This window comes from Monodelphis domestica, chromosome 4, assembly GCF_027887165.1.
Source record: "Monodelphis domestica isolate mMonDom1 chromosome 4, mMonDom1.pri, whole genome shotgun sequence".
NCBI classification, from domain to species: domain Eukaryota; kingdom Metazoa; phylum Chordata; class Mammalia; order Didelphimorphia; family Didelphidae; genus Monodelphis; species Monodelphis domestica.
Genome location: NC_077230.1, coordinates 303,369,135 through 303,391,114, shown reverse-complemented (window position 1 = coordinate 303,391,114; position 21,980 = coordinate 303,369,135). Strand labels below are relative to the sequence as shown.

At 37.6% G+C, this 21,980-nt stretch overlaps 1 protein-coding gene across 1 annotated transcript in view; it reads right to left on the bottom strand.

The window, feature by feature from the left end:
- Positions 1-21,980, bottom strand: part of LOC100026292 (WD repeat-containing protein 49-like) — a 223,135-nt gene that overhangs the window by 87,071 nt on the left and 114,084 nt on the right. Inside the window, exons 10-11 of the mRNA XM_056825130.1 lie at positions 20,388-20,505; positions 15,908-15,977 (exon numbers count right to left, since the gene is read on the bottom strand). Of these exons, the coding sequence (XP_056681108.1) occupies positions 15,908-15,977; positions 20,388-20,505 (188 nt within the window). The remainder of the gene's footprint in view (positions 1-15,907; positions 15,978-20,387; positions 20,506-21,980) is intronic.

The window sequence follows — 21,980 nt, the reverse complement described above, 5'->3', positions numbered from 1 at the left end:
ATTTAAAATACATGATTGGGTTTGTCGCAAATCTAAACAAGCAATCCTATAATGATTAGAAAAAACTAAGGAATCAAGAAACATTAGATACTCCTGCTACATTATCAGCATGTTCACAAAGTAATAGAAATCTGGCCTCACAGGGCCAAAAGGATGGGAATATCTCTTCAAACTCATAAAAGTTTAAAACAGAATTATTCTCATGGGTAATATCATCTTGATATTTAAACATAGTCTCCAACACATCAAAAATCATCTGGATTTTAGAAAAATCAACTTAAATATTAGTTGAGTTCAACTATTAGATGTATCTGACACCTCAGTTCTGCATTTAAAATCCTTGACAAGCAGGCTATTCTCAGCAACCCTTGAACAAACTAGTATTTTTTCTGAATGTTTCCTAGATAACCTCCAATTCTAGTATACCTATCAAGATGTCTTAACCTTAACTCAGCAACTCAGCATATGTTCCTGGTCTTATCTCCTATTTCCTCTTTTTGTACAGGCTGTCTTCAATGCCTGAAATATATTCCATCCTCATTTCCTTGTCTTAGAATCAGTCCCTTGATTCCTTTAAGCCACCACCTATGAGGAAGCTTTTCTGGTCCGCAACGTGGTTAGAGTTCTCTTCCTCCTTCTAAAATTATCATATGTCTATTTTTAAATTAAATATTTATTTTATTTCTTTCTTACCTCTCAAGAAAAAAACAAATAAATAACAATAAAAAATAAATTAATTAACAAATACATATCATCAAACCATAACAAATCCTAATACTGGCTAGGTCCAAAAAATTTATGTCTCATACTATGTATTGCATATGTTGCTTCTCAGTCAGAAAAGAGGTAACATTCTTCAGTCTTGGTCTTCTGGAACCATGATTGGTCAATACAGCAATCAGAGTTCTTGTCTTTCAATGTTTTTCTTTATAATATTATCAATTAAATTATTCTCCTTGTTTTGTTTACTTCACTCTGCATCGGTTCATACAAGTCTTCCCATGTTTCTCTAAAACCATCCCTTTGGTCATTTCTTAGAACACAATAACATTTCATTATGTTCCTAGGGCATAATTTGTCCAGCCATTCCCCAACTGAAGGGCACTCTGTTACTATTCAATGTGTATACTTATGCATGCTGTATCCCCCAACTAGAAGGCAAGCTCCTTGAAGGAAGAAACTGTTTTCCATTTCGTTGCTGTATCCTTAGCTCCTAGAATGGGTCCTTCTACCTAGAAGGCATGTAATAAATGGTCATTGGACTGGATCTCAACACATCATACCTGAATTCACCATTCCATCTTATGGAATAAATCCTCTCAAAATACTGTGGTTTGGACTTGGTGACATATAACTCTGTTCCCTCCTTCATGTTGCTCACTCATCTTCCTTGTCTTATTGCCCTCCTGATTGAATCTCAAGGAAGTCAAGCTCAAGAGGCTTTGCCCATATCTTAGTCTGCAGCAGCATTTGGGCTGGGCTGCATTGGGCTTGGCAGGGATGTGACACTCAGTTCCAGTGACACAACAAAATGATGGCCATATATTCTTATTCTCAATTTTCCTGATATCCTCATCTCAAGTAAAGGTACACTTTTAAAGGAGTTTCCTTTGTTAGATTTTTTGGTTCAGAAAATGTTAATATAGTCATTAGATACTCATAAAGTCTCACATGATCAAAACATTTCAGAGCTGCCAGTGAGGCTTAGGGCCTGGCTCTAGGGCAGTAGTTGGCAGTGTCTCAGAAGTCTCAGAAGTGATATATGACATCTTCATTTATTCAGTCTAGTGTAAAATTTCATGTAGTACTACTAATTGCTCTCCTTCTATCCCAACATCAGAATGGAGAAAGAATCTCTAGGTTTGGCTATGTTCCATGTAATGCATTGAAGATATGACTGTTAGGGAAAGAGGACAACTAACTAGGTGTGAAAAATTATGAAGTGATGACTATGTTCCTTAGATGAGATGGTGATGCTCAAAGGAGGGAATGGGGAATCATAGGAAAAGAAAGATGAGAATCAAGTTACACCCTTTAGAAATGAAAAAAGAGAGGAAGAAGCTAAGAAAAACCATGATAGGTGGAAGGTTCTATCCTGGGGTCAGATGCCCAAGAAAGGGAAAAGAAATTTATGCTTTTTTCTATATAGGCAGATTTTGTTTTGTTTTTCTTAAATTCTTACCTTCTATCCTAAAATTGCTATTAAATATTGGTTCCAAAGCAGAAAAATCCTAGGCAACTGGGGCTAAGTGACTTGCCCAGGATCACACAGGTAGGAAGTGTCTGAGGTCAAATTTGAACCCAGGACTTCCTGTCTCCAGGACTGGAGCTCTATTCACTGAGCCATCTACCTGCCCCCAGGCATAGATTTGTGGCTGAGAACACCTAATAGATTTCTGCTCTCAGTCTTCTAGATCTCAGCAAGAATTGCCATAGTTTCTGATAGATTTGATTGGGATGTGCATATCTATACATTTTCAAGTCATTCATTGGCTTATCAGAGTGTGCCAGTCCAAGTCATGGATGATGCTAAGCAGCTAGATTGCACAGTGGATAGAGTACTGGGTCTGGAGACAGGAATACTTGAGTCTATATCTATCTTCAGATAGATATAAAAATAGATAGATATAAAAATAAATAGATATTAAAAAAAAAGATATAAACTTAGTAGCTGGGAAATCATTTATCCTCTTTTGGCCTCATTTTCCTCACTGTAAAATGAGGGGAACAGCACCTATTTTCCAAGGTTATTGTGAGAATCAGAGATAATGCTTTGCAGATCTTAAAACTACACACACATGCACACATATCTATATGTACATGCACAAACACATATAACTTCATGTATGTAGTGTGTACTATGTTGTGTTGTTTGTATATACAAGTGGATTTATATACCCACATGCATATATATACATATATATCACATACATATGTGCTCATTATTATTATTAAATAGGAACTTGGTCTCGCTAGTAAGTTGGCTGTATGCACTCAGGCAAATCATTTAATGTCTCCATGCCTCAAGCAACTTAACACAGTCCTTGGCACAAAGGAGACATTGGTTTCCTTTTTCATCTTCCTCCTAATTCTAGCACACAGGCTACATGGCCAATCTCTGCCACTAGATCTTATCTCCATAGTACCCAAGGTAGAGATTGTGGATTCACTCCATCCTCGTTCAACATGCATGGGGAGAGGAAATGGCCTTAATGTATGGCACTGATGTCAAGGTAGGTAAGGGAAGGGGATGGGAGAGGAATATGTAGGCTACATATGAGTACTTAGGAAAGCAATCAGAGTCATCATACCTGGACTAACTCCTCACTGTAAAATCAGTAAAATAAAACCTCTCTGAAATAGCAATCCAAGACTTTTATTCTTCTCAATAGGAGTAGAGTTTTCCAGCATTAAGCAGGTGTTTGGGGTTTTTTAGAAAGAAAACGGAGAGCAGACAATTCATTTGCATGATCTCTAGCAGTCCTATTTCAACAAAGCCAGACAGAGATACATGTTTAAGTAGTTCCCATGGAAACCAGAAAGCCTGGATCTACCCCAAGGTCTGAATGAAGGATGATGAAAAGTTTAAGCAATCTCCATGGAAACCTGAAGCAGATTCAAAGTGTTGTCTGGTTTCCTTGAACACACCAACTAGCAGGTAACTCTTGAAATAACCAGTAGACTGATACAGAAATGATTCCACTGTTACCTACTGTAGGCAGGACAGGGGTCCAGAGTCCCATCCCTGGGTTGTACTCAGATCAGTCCCTGATGTATTCACATCAAATACCCCAAACACATCAGTGATTGAACGGGAGTGAAAGCTGGGCTTTCCCCAATTCAGGCTTTATCATCTGTGTTTCATGGATCCTTAGTGGGGCTTCTCCCCTCCATTTTCCTTACTTCTTATTCTTTCTTTAATCTCATTGCCATTACCAACAAATAACCTTCTCTTTCTCCCTCATATGCTAAAAGCCTCACATTGTCACAATGCTCAATGAATTTGGAATCTAAGAAACTGGGTTCAAATTCTGCCTCTGTAGATTTGAGCAAGCCGCTTAGGTTATAGACTCCTTACCTGTAAAATGAAGGTATTAAATTAGACAACCTTCGTCTCTTAATATATGATTCTATGATGATGATTTTAGGATTTGTTCTGGCTAACAATGGCCTAAACCTTTATGATCCTCACAAATCATTTCACATATTTGCACTTTAGATTCACTCTTTGCAAAACATGAAACTCATTTGCCTCCTACTTACCTAAAGTATGATCCTGCTTGCAAGTATGTGGTGACTTAATGGCAATGATTCTAATACTAGGAGTTTGGAGTCTGGAGGGAACTGTGAAAGAACACCAAGAAACAATGGAAACTAAGGGTCATAGAGAACTGAAAAGAAGGTCTGTCCAAAGTCAGAACAATTACTCAGTGGCAAATCCAGGATTAGAACCCAGATCACTGACTTCAGTTCCAGTAGGTTTTCTATTCTCCACAATGCATTGCCTGAAGGGAGCTCTAGGAAAAGGATAAACAAGTTACTTCTGTTCCTCATACATGTGCAAACTGCATTTCTCTCTGTACCTCTAACACAGTCTCCATTTCCCATCTCTTGGTCTTTTTACTGGCTATTCATCTTCTGTGCCTGGAATACACTCACTCTTTCCCTCTGCTTCATAAAATTCCTCTCTTCCTTCAAGACTCAGCTCAAGCACCACCTTCTACAATAAATTTTTCCAGATCCCTCCAACTACTAGCGCTATCCCTCCCAACCTATCTTGTTTTGTTTATTTTTTACCAAACAACATCAAATATGTTATTTATCTACACACATACACACACACACACAAATAGATATATGGATATATATGTAGATGTATATATGCATATACATTTTAGAGATATCCACACAAAGGACAAGAGAAAGGCATATGATGGGCATGAGCAACACATTGCATATGAATTTAATAAGAAGAAATCCAGCATCATTCATTTCATATGTTTTTACTTTAAAAAAAAATCAATGTGTCATACTTTTTTCTTGGCAATTAGATATAAATGACCAAATAGTAATTCTAAGCAGTTGTTTCTCCTATAAAGAATGGTGTTGCTTTCTTCTAGATAAATACAGTTTGCTGTGGTCATGGGTTAAATCAGAGACTATCTTGTTTTTTTAAAAACCTACCTTGTATTAACTTAAATTTATTCCATATATGTTGAAACATTTCAATAAAATTATTTAAACAAAAACTTGATACTTTATTGGAGTATAAGAATTGTATCATTCCTTGTATCATCTGCATTTAGTATAGTGCCGCGTGTATATGAGATGCTTAAGAAAGACTTGTTGAATGACTGACAAACTGCCTCCTGAATCTTCTTCCCTCTCCTTCCACTCACTTTCCCAAGTCTTTAAGTTGGCTTTGATGGTAAGGAATGGTCAAGAGTTAAGGCACTCCAAGTATTTATCCCTAATATGGGAGGTAATGCCCATAAAAGCTAAAAGAGTTTTCCCTTGTTATGCTTGTCAAACAATAACAATAATATATAGGGGTAGCTAGGTGGCTCAGTGTATAGTGCACCAGGCCAGGAATAAGGAAGACCTGAGTTCAAATCCAGCCCAGACTAGCTCTATGACCCTGGACAAGTCCCTTAAGCCTATCTGCCTCATTTTCCTCATCTGTAAAATGGGCTGGAGAAAGAAATGGTAAATGACTCCAGTACCTTTCTAAGAAAACCCCAAATGGGGTAAGTGTTGGACACAATTAAAATAAGTGAACATCACAACAATGATATAGATCATGAGGGACCTAATGGACCCCTGGGGTTTAAAAGGGCATTATGAGGACTAAACTGGAGAATCAGTACTTTCTAGAACTTCCCTAAATCTCCTTCAGTTCAATGATGACATTTCTTATGTAAGAATGAACAATTTCTATCCTTTCTATAGAGCTAAATCCCAAGAGAGATTATCCTTTGGAAAGATCATTGATCATAGATCAAGACACAGCACAGAGAGCCTTGCTTCCCATGATATCCATTATTATTATCTGGTATAATCCAAGTGGTGACACATTTTGTCATATTTTGAACTACCCAAACTGCATGATTAGTGCTGAATTTAAGTTTTTTGGGATTTATACCAATAATAGTTCTAGAAAAATACAATTTTCTAGTTCTGAGAAAAGCTTATGAACATTCTCAGTAAGTTTCTTAGTCACATTTCATCTCCTTCCAAACATTTTAGTAATTTAAATGTGAGTGAATCAAAAATGTACAAAATTTAAAATAAAACTTATCTGGAAAGATAGCAGGAGCTTAATGATTAAGAATTACAGAATTAAAGGACTGGAAAGGGATCAAATAAGTCAATTAATTGACAAGTATCTATTAAGAACCTGCTATGTTTTAGGCACAGGGTTAAGCATTGTAGCCCCAAACATGTACCTAATTGGGTGAAATGAAGTAGACCTGACAACTTTGTTTACACCAGTATTAAAAACCAGACTGAATCCCAGGTTAGGTCCTTCAAAGACCAACTGTATTTTCCAAGTTAAATGATATCTGAGTAGGGAGGTGGGGAACACAGCTTTTTGGTAAAAGATGGGGTGAATTAACAGGAAGTTTAGGAATTCTATCCTTACAAATGAATTAAGAAAACCTATGTACCTATGCATTATTTGTTATAATAGCATCATTTTTCTTTTTAGGGGGAGAAGGTAGAGACATGGATGGGTGATGGATGGGTGAATAAAGAGGGATAGAAATAAGGCACTGAAAAATAAATAAAAGGAATAAGAGAGAATCATTGAGGTACCTTTTTTTTTTTTTTTAATGCAGCAATGAGAATAGAAGGAAGCCCAGAAAAAAAGCTCTAAAAAGGACAGCTTTCAAATGTACTGGTTATAGGACAGACAGGTGTCTCAATGGATAAATAGCCAGTTTGGAGACAGGAGGTCTTTGGTTCAAATTTAGCCTCAGAAACTTAGTAGCTCTGTGATCCATGGGCAAGTCATTTGACCTCAATTTCCTAGCCCTTACTGCTCTGATACTTAGTTTTGATTCTAAAACATAAGGTAAGTGTCAGGAGCCATCAAACCCATGCTGTTTGACACTGTCACTCATGGAAACTGAAGGGTTGAAAAGTGACCCCTAGGAAGGATGGTGACATCTACTCAGCACCTCTCTGTGTGACTTCTCTCACTAACATCCCTTATTATTGGAATTGCTATAGTTATTGTCCTCTCCCTAACTACAGGAAAAGTAATATGAGAGCAAAATACTTTCAGGATTAACATAGAAGTTTTACTTTATCTCCCCCCCCCCAATATCACCAAAAGATCATACTTATAAAATCAAACCCAATGACTCTTATGGGTTAACCTCTAACAAAACTACACTCAGAATTCCCCACTCTCATGTACAGGCCAGGAACAAGTTCTCCTAAGCCAGTATGTTAATTACCCTTCAGGAAGAGGCAGGTACACCATGCCTCTGTGACTTGTTTTACCAACTAAAACCTAAGTGATCTGTATTGGAACCCCCTAGTGAAACACTAGAAAAATGATTAACCTGATATTAAAAAATTTAGCAGCAGTATTTTGTTGATCGTCTCCTAAGACAACCTGATTGGTTATCTATTTTATTATAGATAACGAATGATTGTTCTTAGTTTATCTGCAAGTCTGAGCACCTCATAGGTTAATGAAAGAACTGGCCTCTAGCTACATTGCCTGTGACAAAAAATCATTTATCTTTTGCAAAAGCTTTGTGTATGTTGTCAGAATCAATAGTAACATCGTATGTAGAATGATCACAGAATGTTAATCAAATGATTTGTTAAAAGTTAATGTATAACTTATCCAATTATTTGTCAAGAACATGTATGGTGAATAATGTAGCTGTGTGCCAAGAAAATATGTACTCATTGGAGGGATATAAAATTAAAGAGAACCCTGGGCCAAGTGGAACAGTTCCTTGTGAAGTCTAGCTGCAGGTTGACACTCTCAACTGTCTCTCCATCATTTGTTCATGCCTGTGCTGCCCCACCCAGCTGAGGACCCCCAAAGCCGAGGACAGGGCAGACCCTGAATGCACAGCAGGTAAATATTTTTTTTTATAATGGGAAAAAATGTACTGATTAAATTTATATGCTGAAAAAGAAAAACAAACTAAACAAAATAAGAGACCCACAGTTTGTACAATTCTCTTTTTCTGTTCTACTAGGTATATGGAAACATTCATTTGTGTTAAATTTGGAATTAAAAAAAACTTTTAAAAATGTAATATCTATGCATAGTTCTCCTAAAAAGGTCATCAGAAAGTATATAAGTTATTTTGTTATTAACATGTTAGTTCTAAAGGAGTGTTGACATTTAGTCAACTGAAAATCTTTACCTGGTTTACCAAAGTCAGGACCTCAGTTCTGAAAAACCCCCAGGGTGGGTATAGAGGCAGGGCAGTAAAGGGGAAGGAGAGAGGGATGGGTGGTAATAGGGTAGAAATAAAGAGAAGGTTGAATACCTGAAAGAAAGGAGACCATTTCAGGCACCTGATTATCCTGAGAGTCAATCAAATCAACAAGCCTTAAAAACTTGCTCTGTTCCAGGCATTATGTTAGGTAATGGGGATAAAAATACAAAACAAAACAACAACAACAAAAACCAAACCCTGAAAACATCCCTGTTCTCAAGGATGTTTCATCCTAACACTAATGTTCACTGATCAGAGTAGTTCAAAGGAGTCTGCAGTCACTCATGACCAGACTCTCCCTGAGGCTCTTACTGTTTCTCTCATTTCATCTATGTTCTTCCAGGCCCTCCTCATCCTCTATGGAAATGGTGAATGAACTCAAAGATTGGAGTAGAAATTATAACCTACCCTTCATTGAAAAGCTGTGGACTTTTGACAGAATCTTCTTTCATTCACTGTCATTTAGGTATACTGGGAGTTTAGATGATGTTCATAGGAAGATAAAAAGTGAAATCACAGGGGCCTAGCATCAGGGACTTCTGGGAATCCCTTAGTCTCTTTTAGGGGGTCTGTGAAATCACATAGTAATACTAGATGTTAAATGTTGATAGATATAACCTACATAAACAAAAGCTCTTTGAGAGACTCTCCATATTTTTAGAGTGTAAGAGGGTCCTGGGACCAAAAAGTTTAAGAATTATTGTCCTAGATGAACTTCTTCCCTGATATCTCACAGTCCTGATTGGTGCCTGCCTAAAATACTATTTCACAAATATTCTTTCTCTCCCTATATCATGCTCCCTTTCCCACTACCTCTCAATTCTAGAGCCAAGATAAAAAATGTCTTTTGTTTTCCCTAAATGGAGAGTTTTGGATCAAGTACCCCTCTCTGGCTTCCACTTCCTACTGTGTGTTATTTCTTCCACTGGAATTTAAGCTCCTCAAGGGCAGATACTATTTGGCTTATGTATTTGAATTCTCAACACTTAACTATAGTATTTGGCACATAGTAACCATTTTTTAAAAAAATGCTTTTTCATGCATTTGTTCATTCTGGTTCATAGTTAGGGTTATCCTTTACAATTAAACCACCATGATAAAGGCTTCTGGACTTGGTATACAACTTTAATTTTAGTTTAGGTCTAGTTCTAAAATTGAAAATTAAGTAAAACAGTAGTGACACTGGATATCTTTCCTTGAAAGAGTCTAAAAAGCCTCATATGAATGAATGCAGGGGAAGTTAGGCAACTCAGTGGATAGAGAGCCAGGTCCAGAGATGAGAGGTGCTAGGTTCAGATACTTCCTATCTGTGTGATTGTGGGTAAGTCACTTAATTCTAATTGCCTGCCCTTTACTGTTATCCTGCCCTGGAACTAATACTCACTATTGATTCTAAAATGGAAGGTAAGGGTCTTAAATTAAAAAATGAATGCAAAGCATCTCAACTATCTTGTAAGAAAAAAAAAATTGATATTACCTTTATTTGAAAGTGAGGAAAATAAAACAAGACCAAAAATCCAAGTAATTTACCTCTTTTTGTATGTCCAGTGTTTAGCAAAGTGCCTGGTACAAAGTAGGCACTTAAAACATGTTTATTGATTGGTTGAGAAAGGGTACTTAAATGATTATCAAAGCTTCAGCTGTAAATGGTATCTAAAGTTAAGATGAATTCATTAGCTTTAAGTGACTTCATTTTTATCCCTAAACCCCTAGAGACTCGCCTAGAGAAAAGTGAAACTGCCAAGTTGAATGAATTCTGTTTGGAATTTTCTCATACTAGAGGTTCTAGAATCTTCTTGGAGAGTAATTCCTTTCACTTAGGTCCATTTGATGGAGGTTAATTAATCAAGATTAATTGATTACATCAAGAAACAAGGCTAGAAGATAAAAAGATTAAGTAGCATCAGGATGAACACTTGACAGATAGATAGCAACTCTCTATAGACCAAAAGAGAGATAGGTGTGTATGTGTAGTTTTTACACATGTTTAGGGCAGATTGCAAAAGGAGCCTACTATATGCTAATGCTAAGTGCTTTACAAATATTATCTTATTTAAACCTCATAGCAATCATGAGAAATAGGTGCTATGATCATCCGCATTCTACAGTGGAGGAAATTGAGGCAGACAGAAGCAGTGACTTACCCAGGGTCACACAGCTAGTCAATATCTGAAACCATATTTGAACTCAGGTCTTCCTGACCCCCAGACCTAGCTGTACATCTAGTCAAAAGCTTAGTTAATTTAGTTTTAGACTAATCCTCACCAATAGTTAGCACTGATTGGACAGTTACTCTGATTACTTCTGGACCCTCATACATTGACACAGGCTAACAGATCTATCCATATTCCTGTTTCCAGAAACACAAAGTCAAGATATAGTTCCTTTTTCTCCAGTTCCAGAGAATGTGACCTACATGGGAATCCAACCCATATTCCACCCAGGCAGAGGAAGGGCTCTCAAACCACCCAAGCAGAATCTCTCATGATTTGTAATTATGTATGAGCATTCTGTCTAAGGAATTACATTGATGTTCTTTTCTGAATAATCCCTTTCTTACAGTAAGCTGATTAGTATCTGAATGAATCTCTTGTGTCAAAGGAGTCGGTTCTGGCAAATCTAGCCCTGAAAGTTGCTGCCTCTGGTTGAAATGGAAGCTAATAATAATTATTATTATTGTTGAAATTTATATAACACTTTGGAGTTTTCAAGGCACTTTTTATACCATTTGAGCTGTAGTAGAACCACCTTAGGTTGTATTTTTCTACAAGTATTATCTCCATTTTAAGCATGAGAAAATGGAGCTTCAGAAAGGTTAAATGATTTACCAATAGTAATATAGTCTGATAGTCCAGCAGGCAGCATTTGAAGCCAAATCCTTCAGACTCCAAGTCAGGTCTCTTCTGACTCCATTATCTGGTATTACAGATTGGCAATGCATATATTAATGATCTCCATTCACAGATAAAGAAATTGGGAGACCCAGATATGACAGGATTTTTCAAGTCTCGTGATTATCTTTTTCTTACAAATAATAGCAAACATTCACCAAAGTTACACCAGACCCCAACCAGACCTGAAAGTTCCTAATCCATGGTGATTTGGGAGTAGGAGGGCAGCAGTTATGACTGGCCATACTCTAGACTAAATAAATGAAGATGTCACATGTCACTTCTGAAAGGCTGCCAACTGCTGCCCCAGAATCAGGTTCTAAAACCTCCTGGCAGCTCTGAAATTTGGCTTGATCTTATGAGACAGATCAGTGTAACTAAAAGCTTTGGTGAGCACATTTTCTGGGCCAGAATATTTCTTTTTCAAAGTCTCATTAAAAGTACAATTTCTTTTCCTTGAAATTTGTATGATACTGGAAAATTTAGAATGCCAACAAATCTACTGTTTGTAACTTATTTTGAAAAAGTATTTGACTCAGGGGGATAGCCAGGTGGCTCAGTGGGTTGAAAGCCAAGACTAGAGACAGAAGGTCCTGGATTCATATCTACCCTCAGATACTTCTTAGTTGTGTGACTCTGAGCAAGTTACTTAATTCCCATTGCTTAGGCTTTACCAGTCTTCTGCCATGGGAGCAATACACAATTTTGATTCCAAGACAGAAGGTAAAGTTTTTTTTTTTTTAAAGGATTTTACTCAGTAAAACAAAATATAGACTTAAGGCTATCCTCCAACACAGTGTTGTCCATATATGTTTAAGGAAATTTGATAGCTACAAAAAAAAAAGTTTGATTAATGATTTTCTGCTCATCAAAATTAAACAAAGCATGAAAAAAGAAGAACTACACTTGCCCTTGGTATCTGATACCATTATGGAGGGCATTCAGCATAGCATCCAAAGACTCCCTAGGAAAGTGTAGTCCTAGACATGCTCTTCTCTCTAAATAACACTGTACTGATTCTATCACCCTGCAGAACATTAAAGAACCTCCTCCAGCCTCAGCCACTTCCTAGCTGTGTGACCCTGGGCAAGTCACTTGACCCCCATTGCCTAACCCTTACCGCTCTTCTGCCTTGGAGCCAATACACAGTATTGACTACAAGACAGAAGGTAAGGGTTTAAAAAAAAAAAAGAACCCCCTAAGCAAGATTCATAATCACTCAATAGTATGGCATAACAATCCATATAAGAAAAAACAGGTGGATGAAGAGTGTTCCATGCTATGATGATCACATGTAACTGAATAGAACACTCTCATCCAGTGTTCACACTAGTTCCTAAGCTTGTGGGGAAGAAGATTGCTGTAGGGGTGAATCATTGTGGGAGAAATAGATGAAGGAGAAGGAAATAGTGATGGTTCATTCTTTGGAAAAAAAAAAAACCAAGACATGCAATCAACCCATAATCCTTACCTCCCCTCCAGGGATTGCGGGACTAAAGTTGACCATCTGGCATCATACACCTCCACCTGCTGTCCTTATATATCTCTCATACTGCATGCTACCTACCCCTTTACATCTGATTTTCTCTTTCAGGGTTCCTCTTGGTGCTCATTTTAACCAGATGATACCTGTATGACAATATTATGTAGGATGCAAGGGGATGGGTGGCGGGGTGAAGGATGATGTTGTAATTTACTCTGGGCTCTGTATCTTTCTGGTGATGGCAGTGGGTGCAGGAGGAGGACTTGGGAGGGAAGGTTGGGTAGCAGATGCCTTTCCATCTGGAAGCTGCCCATTTCTGAGAAAACTATAAAGTATCTCTAAGCAGGATATTACAGCATCAGTGTCACCTATTAGGGTCAGATTACACACAGACCTGAGAACTCATTCACAGGTTTGGGCAAGTTTTCATTTAGGCCAAAATAGGTGGTGGCAAATCCTCCACTTTATTAGATTAGGAGACATGAAACAAATAGTAAGTTTTTAAACTGAGAAGAGCTACTACTTAAACTGACAAGGAAGCAACAAATGTTAGAGGCTCTCTGAATATTTACTCCTGAGTTCCACTGTCTGGAACAATCACCAATTCATCAAAATCTCTCCCCACCCTTTGGAAATAAGGAGAAACTGTGACTCCTGCTAGTCAGCTATTTTTCAGTCTTGTCTGACTTTGTGACCTGATTTGGGGTTTTCTTGGTAAAGATACTGTAATGGTTTGCCATTTCCTTCTCCAGCTCATTTTATAGATGAGGAAACTAAGGCGTGTGTGGTTAAGTGAGTGACTTGCCCAGGGTTACATAGCTAGTGTCTGAAGCTAGCTTTGTTATGGTCAGAATTCAGTTAAAAAAGAATTAATTAAGTGCTTATTATGTTTCCAGACTTTGTGCTAAGCACAGGGAAGCCGAAAGCAAAAATTAAATAGTAAGGAAGGAAGGGAGGAAGGAAGGAAGGAAGGAAGGAAGGAAGGAAGGAAGGAAGGAAGGAAGGAAGGAAGGAAGGAAGGAAGGAAGGAAGGAAGGAAGGAAGGAAGGAATGTAAGAAAGAAGGAAGGAATGTAAGAAAGAAGGAAGGAAAGTAAGAAGGAAGGAAGGGAAGTAAGAAGGAAGGAAGGGAAGTAAGAAGGAAGGAAGGAGGAAGGAAGAAAGGAGGGAAGGAAGGAAAGAAGGAAGGAAGGAAAGAAGGAAGGAGCAAGGAAGGAAGAAAGGGAAGAACATAAGCATTTTAAGGGCCTATCATATGCTAGGAACAATGCTAAGCATTTTATAAATATTTTATCTTCACAATAACCTTGGGAGGTACATACTATTATTATCTGTATTTTACACTTGAGGAATCTGAAGCAGACAGGTTAAATGACTTGGCCAGGGTCCCAAAGCTAATAAATATCTGAGGTCAAATTTTGTAACAAATGAAATCTCTGGAGGCTGTATTTTTTTTAATTAACATGTTAATGACCCCTCAGGATTTCTAATCAGTCAGTGGACTTCCTCCACAATTTGAACAGACACCAAAAACTCATGTGGGACCCAAAAAAGAAAGAAAAACCTGAGTGTGAGCAGCCAAGCTAGGCCATAGAGAGCAGAGGCTTAAGCATGAATAACTAAGCAAGTAGGATGAGGGAGAAAAAAGAGTGAGAGCATGATCAGAAAGCAGGGGCAAAAGAGAGGCCAACTTCATCTCCCCATGTCTTATGTACCCCTTGTGACATCATCATCCAGTCCCTCCCCAAGATATCCTAAGAGGTTTCTGATTGGAATCATGCAAGTCATGCAGTCATGCAAGAAGTGACCTCCCAGATCTCAACTCCTTCTTATCACTTCATGACTGGAAGAGTCTCAGGAGGACCCTCTCATCCACGGCATGTGGCTGGACCACCATGGTAGCTAGAGCTGATTTTATAACTCAAGAGAGTTCTTGTTTACAGATAAATGTCTGTAAATGATCTAGTCAAAAGAAGGGAAGACTCAACCCAGTTTTATATCCTAGGGGAAGAGACTGTTTGAGCTTTAAATCAAACTGTTTTTTGGGGGGCCAACAGGGGAGATCAGTTAAAATTTTCACAAGTTGTATTTATATCTTCCTGACTTTGAGGTCTGTGTTCTATCCACTCTTCTACCCTAGCTGTAAAGATCACATGAGATAATGAATATAAAAAGTATATTTTGTTTTATCACTACAACCCTGTAAATGAAACAATCCCTAAAAGGAAACTGGGAGTAGATAATGAGACATACCTCCCTTCTTTCAACAGAGAGATAAGCGACTGGTAGGGTCAAATATTATCAGATTTAGTCACTGTATTGGATGACTTTGATTTGGTGTTTTTCTTTGTTACAAAAGAATTTGGATTTTGAGGACTGGAGGTTGAATTTCCAAAAATATGATGTAAAAACAAAAGGCACCCCACTGAATTAGGAATGGTTAAATAAATTATGGTACATATAATGGAATGCCATAAAAAAATGAACGCAAAAAATTCAGAAAACCGTGGGAAGACTTATAAGACTTAGAAGACAAAGTAAGCAGAACCAGGAAAATAATAATAATATACCTGACTACAACAGAAATTAAACAAACAAGAAATGCCACCCCAAAACTGAAGTCTATAATTATAATAACCAAATGCGTATCCAAAGAAAAAATTCTATAATACACCTTTCCTTCCTTTCTTTGCAGAAATGTAAGACTGTAGGTAGACACGGAACATGGAATATGCTGTCAGATTCATTTGATAAATTGGTTTGTTTTGCTAAACTGCTTTCCTTTCCCTTTTTTTTTAAATGAATGGCTTAGGAAGGGAGAGGGATAATCTCAGAAAGTGATATAAAACCAAAGGCTATAAATATAATATAAAATATAATATAATTTTAAAGACTTAAGCAAAATTGAACATTTTTACATTATAAAGATAATATAGAAATAAGTTATTGTCATTATCATTTATTATAATTGTATAGAAACTATAAAGGCAGGAAACCCAGAAATTGGAAATAAAAAGCAAAAGGAATATTGGAGAGGATTGATATGAATGGATAAATAAATACCTATTACTAAAGCAGTGGGCTCATGGATGGAGGCAGAAATGACGACTTGAATAGAATCATAGTAGTTCAACTATAAAAAAAGAGACAGAAAACATCAATTAACATCAAGATCATGGGTAAAATTAAATAAGACCATTTAACAGTATTTTAAAAACTCACTGGAAATGAGTTTCTGGAGAGAGGAAACCATTTGTTAAAAGCATAAAGAACATTTAAAAAAACATGTGTGTGTAGGTGGACATGAGTGGGTGTATTTGCGTGGTTGCTGATGGCAGTATCTTTTTTCTACGCTTTCTCATAAAGCTAAAACTAGAGCCAACAATTCCTGTGTATCATGTCTCACAGAACATGTTGCAGTTTTTATTCTCTATTTTAGGATTTTCTGGGAAAATCTGAATGTGGCTCACATCATAGCTACAAGGACTTTAAAGAGAAAACCATTTTCTTCATCCATGAGTTACCTAGAATTTGGGATATATAGTGACATGTAACACTAGGATCATCTATTTTTGGAAATAGAGTGCTGTGATCAAGCCCTTCCATTAAAGTATGGAAAGATTGAAGTACAAATTTCCAGAATGAGGGAGGTAGTAGTCCCACTGAACTCTGTCCTAACTATATTAGTTCTGAGTGTCACATTTTAGGGAGAATAATGCCAATGTGGAAAGCTTCTAAAGTAGGATAACCTGATTCATAGGTAGAAGGGCTACAAGTGACCTTACACATAAGGCAGAACATTCATTCATTCATTCAAACAAACAACCAAAAAACATTTATTAAACATATATTCTGAGCAATGCTGTTTATACTTTGCTAACCCTCTACCTCCCAAATATCTCCCCCATAAATCTACGCCCTTGCCTGAAATTTCTAGCATTACAATCAATTCTGAATGATCTTAAAGAATAGGAACACTTAAACTGGGTTATGCCTTTTAGATAGAATCATAAAGAATCTCAGAGTCGAAAAGGACCATGAGTGGTTACCTTACTGAACTCTCAACATCACACCAAATAAGTAGTCATCCATTTTTAACAAAATGTCAATGAAAGGGAACACATGATCTTTGAGTTAACTCATTCACTTTGTGATGATTTAAATTGCTTGGAAATTTTCCCTTTATATCAAGTATATATCTGTTCTCTGCAACTTCCATTGTTTCCACTGCATCTTCCCCTCTAAGACCAAGGAAAATGAATTCATTCTCTCTTCCACATAATAACCTTTCAAGTAACTGGCCAACTGTCATGTCTTCACCCCCACCAGTCTTTCTTTTTTTCAGACTAGACATCCCCAGGTCCTCCACGATTTTGCTCACACTTTTCTGGACATGTTCTACCTTCTCCATTTCTTTCCTAAAAGGTGGTTCCCAGAACTGAGCATTACACTTCAGATGTGTTTTGACCAGGGCAGAGTATGGTGGTGAGGATGGTATGAGGCTATCATCTCTGAAACCCTACCATTACTCAAGAGGGTCTAAGTTCTCATCGATTTCTTTGCCATCAGGTCACACTATTAACATATTGCATTAACTCCATTAGAGGATCTTCTTCAAGGTAATATTGGTTCATTGATTCCTTTTGTCATTGGCATTATCTGGTCAAAGGACTGCTTTAGTCACTTTCATTTTCCCCACAGTCTTGGCCACATGTGACTTGTAGAATTCCCTGAGACCATTTTGGGGGGACACAAAGGATATAGCCCTTGAGTACCTAAAAGAGGGAACAAATCCTGAGAGAAGGATAAAAAAGTCACACACTAGGGTTAGGACCTAAAATCTAGATGCTATAGTGAGCCCAATGGGAAGCTCAGGCTAAGAACTATTTTGCTTGTTCAGTGACTGATGTGGTTTTTACTCTTTTTCAGCAGATTTGAACATATCTATCCTCCTGCTGTTGGGTTGAGTCAACGAGCTTCTGTTTAAGTACCTACTATGTGCCAGACACTACACTAAGCTCTGGGTATTCAAAAAAGACAAAAAAAAATAGCTCATGCTCTCAAGGAAATTGAAGCACAATGGGAGAGATAACATCCAGACAACTATGTGTCAACAAGATTCAGAAACGATCAATTAAAAATAATCTCATAGGGAAGTTCTTAACTTATTAAGGTTAGAAAAGGCTTCATGAATAAGGTCAGATTTAGCTGGGACTTGAAGGAAGTCAGGGAAGCCCAGAGGTAGAGATGAAAAGGGAGAGCATTCTGAGTATGGGGTACAGTCAGTGAAAAATGCCTGGAGCTGGGAGCTGGAGATTCTTGAGTGAAGAAAAACAAAGAGGTCCATGTCACTGGATGGTAGGTTACATAGGAAGGTGTAAGGTATAAGAAGACTGGGAAGGTAGTGTAAAGATTAAAATTTAGGGATATGGGGAGAGACTAATGGCAGGTAGAAATTAGTTTCTCTCTGCAAGGAGTATTATATTTTTTAGAGGTTTATTAAAGGTTAAAGATTAAAGAAAATACAGAATAAGAAAAAACATGCCTAGGCAAGATAACAGTAGGAAGGGACCAGGTTAAAAGGCAAATGAAATTTTTTTCAGGCTCTTGTCACTTCTCACCTGAACTTTTTCAGTGCTCTCCTAATTAGCTCTTTGCCTCAAGTCTCTCTCCTCTCCAATCCATCCACCATACAATTTGCCAACATGATTTTCTTTAGATGCAAATCTGACTGTGCCATTCCATTACTCTGTTGCTTCCAGAAGCAAACAAACTTTGCTATTAGGATTTGAAGCCCTTCACAACCTGGCCCCTGACCTATTTATCCAATGTCACATTATATATTTCTCCCCACTGTGAATTCTACGGTCTAGACAAACCAGCCTTCTCTCAGGTCATCTTCAACTTCTATGCATTTCTGCAGGACCAGGAATGCCCACCCTCTTTATTTCTACCTTTCAAAAAGGTATATTCTTTTTTAAAGGGTCAGCATGGGTGCCACCTCTTCCAGGAAGCCTGAGTCCTCCTAAAAGTTTCCTAGAGCACTTTTCTCAGTTTCTTTATGTCCTCATCACTTTCTACCTAGCTTCTACTCATCTATGTGTACATGTCACCCTAGCAGAATGTAACCTCTTGGAGGGAAAAGGAATAACTTTTTCTCATTAAAAAATTTCCTAGCACCTAGGTATTTAATAAATGTTAATTGAATTTTGTTGAATTGAATTCATGTTTCCTCTCCGCTGTATACCTAACCAATTATTCGTTTCCTTTTTCTTTGATTATTATTTTGTCAATCTCAATTGCCTCTATGCCACTGCTTTTTTCTCAGTTCTGCCTTTCTTTCTTTGTTTTTTTTTTAATTTTCCATTTCATCTATCAAGTTTGCCTTGATGCTTTTTACAAAAAAATTATAACTCTTACCTTCTGTTTTGGAACCAATACTGTGTATACTGTGTATTGGTTCCAAGGCAGAAGAGTGGTAAGGGCTAGACAATGGTTGTTAAGTGACTTACTTAGGGCCACACAGCTGGGAAATGTCTGAGGCCAGATTTGAACCTAGGACCTCCCAACTCTAGGCCTGGCTCTCAATCTACTGAGCTACCTAGCTGCCCCCTGCCTTGATGCTTTTAATGGTTATTTCCTCCCTCTCAACTCTAGAGTCTAGAGTATTTTCCCACCCTCTCATTCATCTTCCCTTTTCATATACAGGACTATTTTTATTGCTACTCTATCATCCAGTTTAAATCTTGATTTGTTCTAAGGAGAGTTAGAATTTTGGGTAGAGATAAGTAAGTGCCACTTTACCATTTAATAGATGTCACCATTCCTAATGTCCTAAAGCACCTTTGCTCAGGGCATCCTCCTGCTCTTTGCTGGATCAGCAGTTCTCTTTGGAGCTGGCCAGCATGGATTCAACATAAAGGACACTTTTGCAAGAGCTTCAATTACACTAGCTAAGAAGAAGCTACAGGGGTATGTCATGGGACCCAGGACACAGTCATTTTAACCAACTCATTCACTGGGGTTAGGGAAAGGAAGTGTCCTCTTCTGGCTCCAAGATCATCAGTCAGACTAAGATATTTTAGCACAGCAATTTCAAATGTGGTGACAAAAAGGAAGAGCCAGTCAAAGGTAAGAAATGCTGGTGGCAATGTCTAAGGAAGGCTGATTGAATCCCCTATGCGACATATTATGAACATTGCAGCATATGCATCTATATCGATTCCCATATATGTCTGGGTCTCTTCTGTGCATTTCAGCTAATCCTTGTTTGGGGTTGGTTGAACAGGGAGCCATTTCTACTCTCATGTAAGCTCTTTGAGAGCAGAAACTTCTATTTTGAACTTTGTATTTCCAACAACCAAAACAGTGTTTGACACTTGGTAGGTACATAATGAATGTGTGTGGATTGCTAGACTGACCTGTGGAGATCTATACTCGGACAATGCTATAAAAATGTGGTTTTCATTTGTTTGTTTACTTAAGTGTTGCCTGCAGAGAGATCGAAACTTGGTAAGGTGTTATGCATTAATCTGCTTCTTACCTGAGTCACCCAGTCTTCATGTACTTTCCAACGAACAAATTTTACATTAGGAGAACACAATGCGCTGCTAATTCTCACAGTTGGCATGTTTTCAACAAGAGGCAGCTTCTTCCACGTTCTGGAAAAAAAGTTTGAAGATGCAAAGCAGGAGATAATATTAGCTTCATAAAGGGTTATGAAGAGTAGAATATAGGTTCCTTGAGGTCAGACGCTTTTTCCATTTTGTCTCTAGATTCCCAAGATGGTGCACAGTCTTGCACATAGTAAGCAGGTGCTTAAAGTTCATAAAACCCTCTAACTAAATCGATGCCCAATTTACCTCCTTACATCCTCCTGCTGTCTCCCACTTAGATACTTTCAATCTCTCATTCCTCATGGGTTCCTTCCTTCACAGATGTTCAGATCTACCCTCATCTTAAGAAAAAACCCAAGCTTTAGCTTTATCTTGTTTCTTCTTCAAACTACTATACCAACTCTCAATTTCTTTTTGACTCGTAGTCTTTAAACTTGTGGACTCTAGACACTCTATTGATTTTCTGGTCACATATTCCTGTTTTGACCCCTTGTGATGGGCCCTACTCCTACTTCTCATATTAAAACTCTGTTCTTGGAAGTCACTACTCATCAAACCTAATGACCTTTCTTCAGACCTCATCTACTTGACCCCTCTATGACACTGGCCTTGTTTTATCATCCATTCCATGAAACTCTCTTTTTCCATTGCTTCAGCAACCTAGTACTTTGTTGGTTTTATTTCTTCCTCTATGATTGTTCCTTCCCTGACTCCTTTGCTGATTCCACCCCCCCACCCCCAAATATGGGTATTCCCCAGGTCTCTGTTCTCAGCTCTTTGCTTTGCTTTGTGAATTCATCTACTTTCATGGCTTGAACTTCAAGTTTTATCCAGATCGCCCCCCAATATATATCCCTCATCATCATTTCTACTTCTTTTCCAGTCCCTATGGAGTCAGAAAAACTAGGGTTCATCCTCTGTCTCTGATATATTCTGTGTGTATAATCTAGGCAAGTTAAAACCAGGTAACTCTCTAAGAATAGACTGTGTATAAAAGGTGCTGACATGCACTAAGGGGTTTTCTAATAAGGAATACTCCAAACAAGTGAAATGACAGATCCAAAAAAAAGAAAAAAGTGAAAAATTGAGACTCAAAGTTTTTGAGTGACTTGCTTAGGGTCACCCAGCTTGTAAATGTCAGTGCCATTATTCAAACAAATATCTTTTGACACTAAGAGCAGTGCTTCTTCCATATTACCTTGGGGTGTCTCACTAAAAGCTGATATTTTGTAATAGATATATTATATTGTCATTTTTTGTTGTTTGTATCTGACTGTGACTGCATCTGGAGTTTTCTTGGCAAAGACACTAGAGTGGCTTTATGTGAAGAATTTATGTGAAGCGCTTTGTAAACCTAAAAGCCTATATAAAAGTTATTTTTATTATTATATTAGATTCTTAGGATAACTCTGATATTTGAAAGGGGAAGAATGATTATTTCCATTGTACAGATAAAGAAACTGACATTCACAAAAGTGGAACAACTTGTTTGAGGTTGCACAGTTGGGAAGGAGATTGTA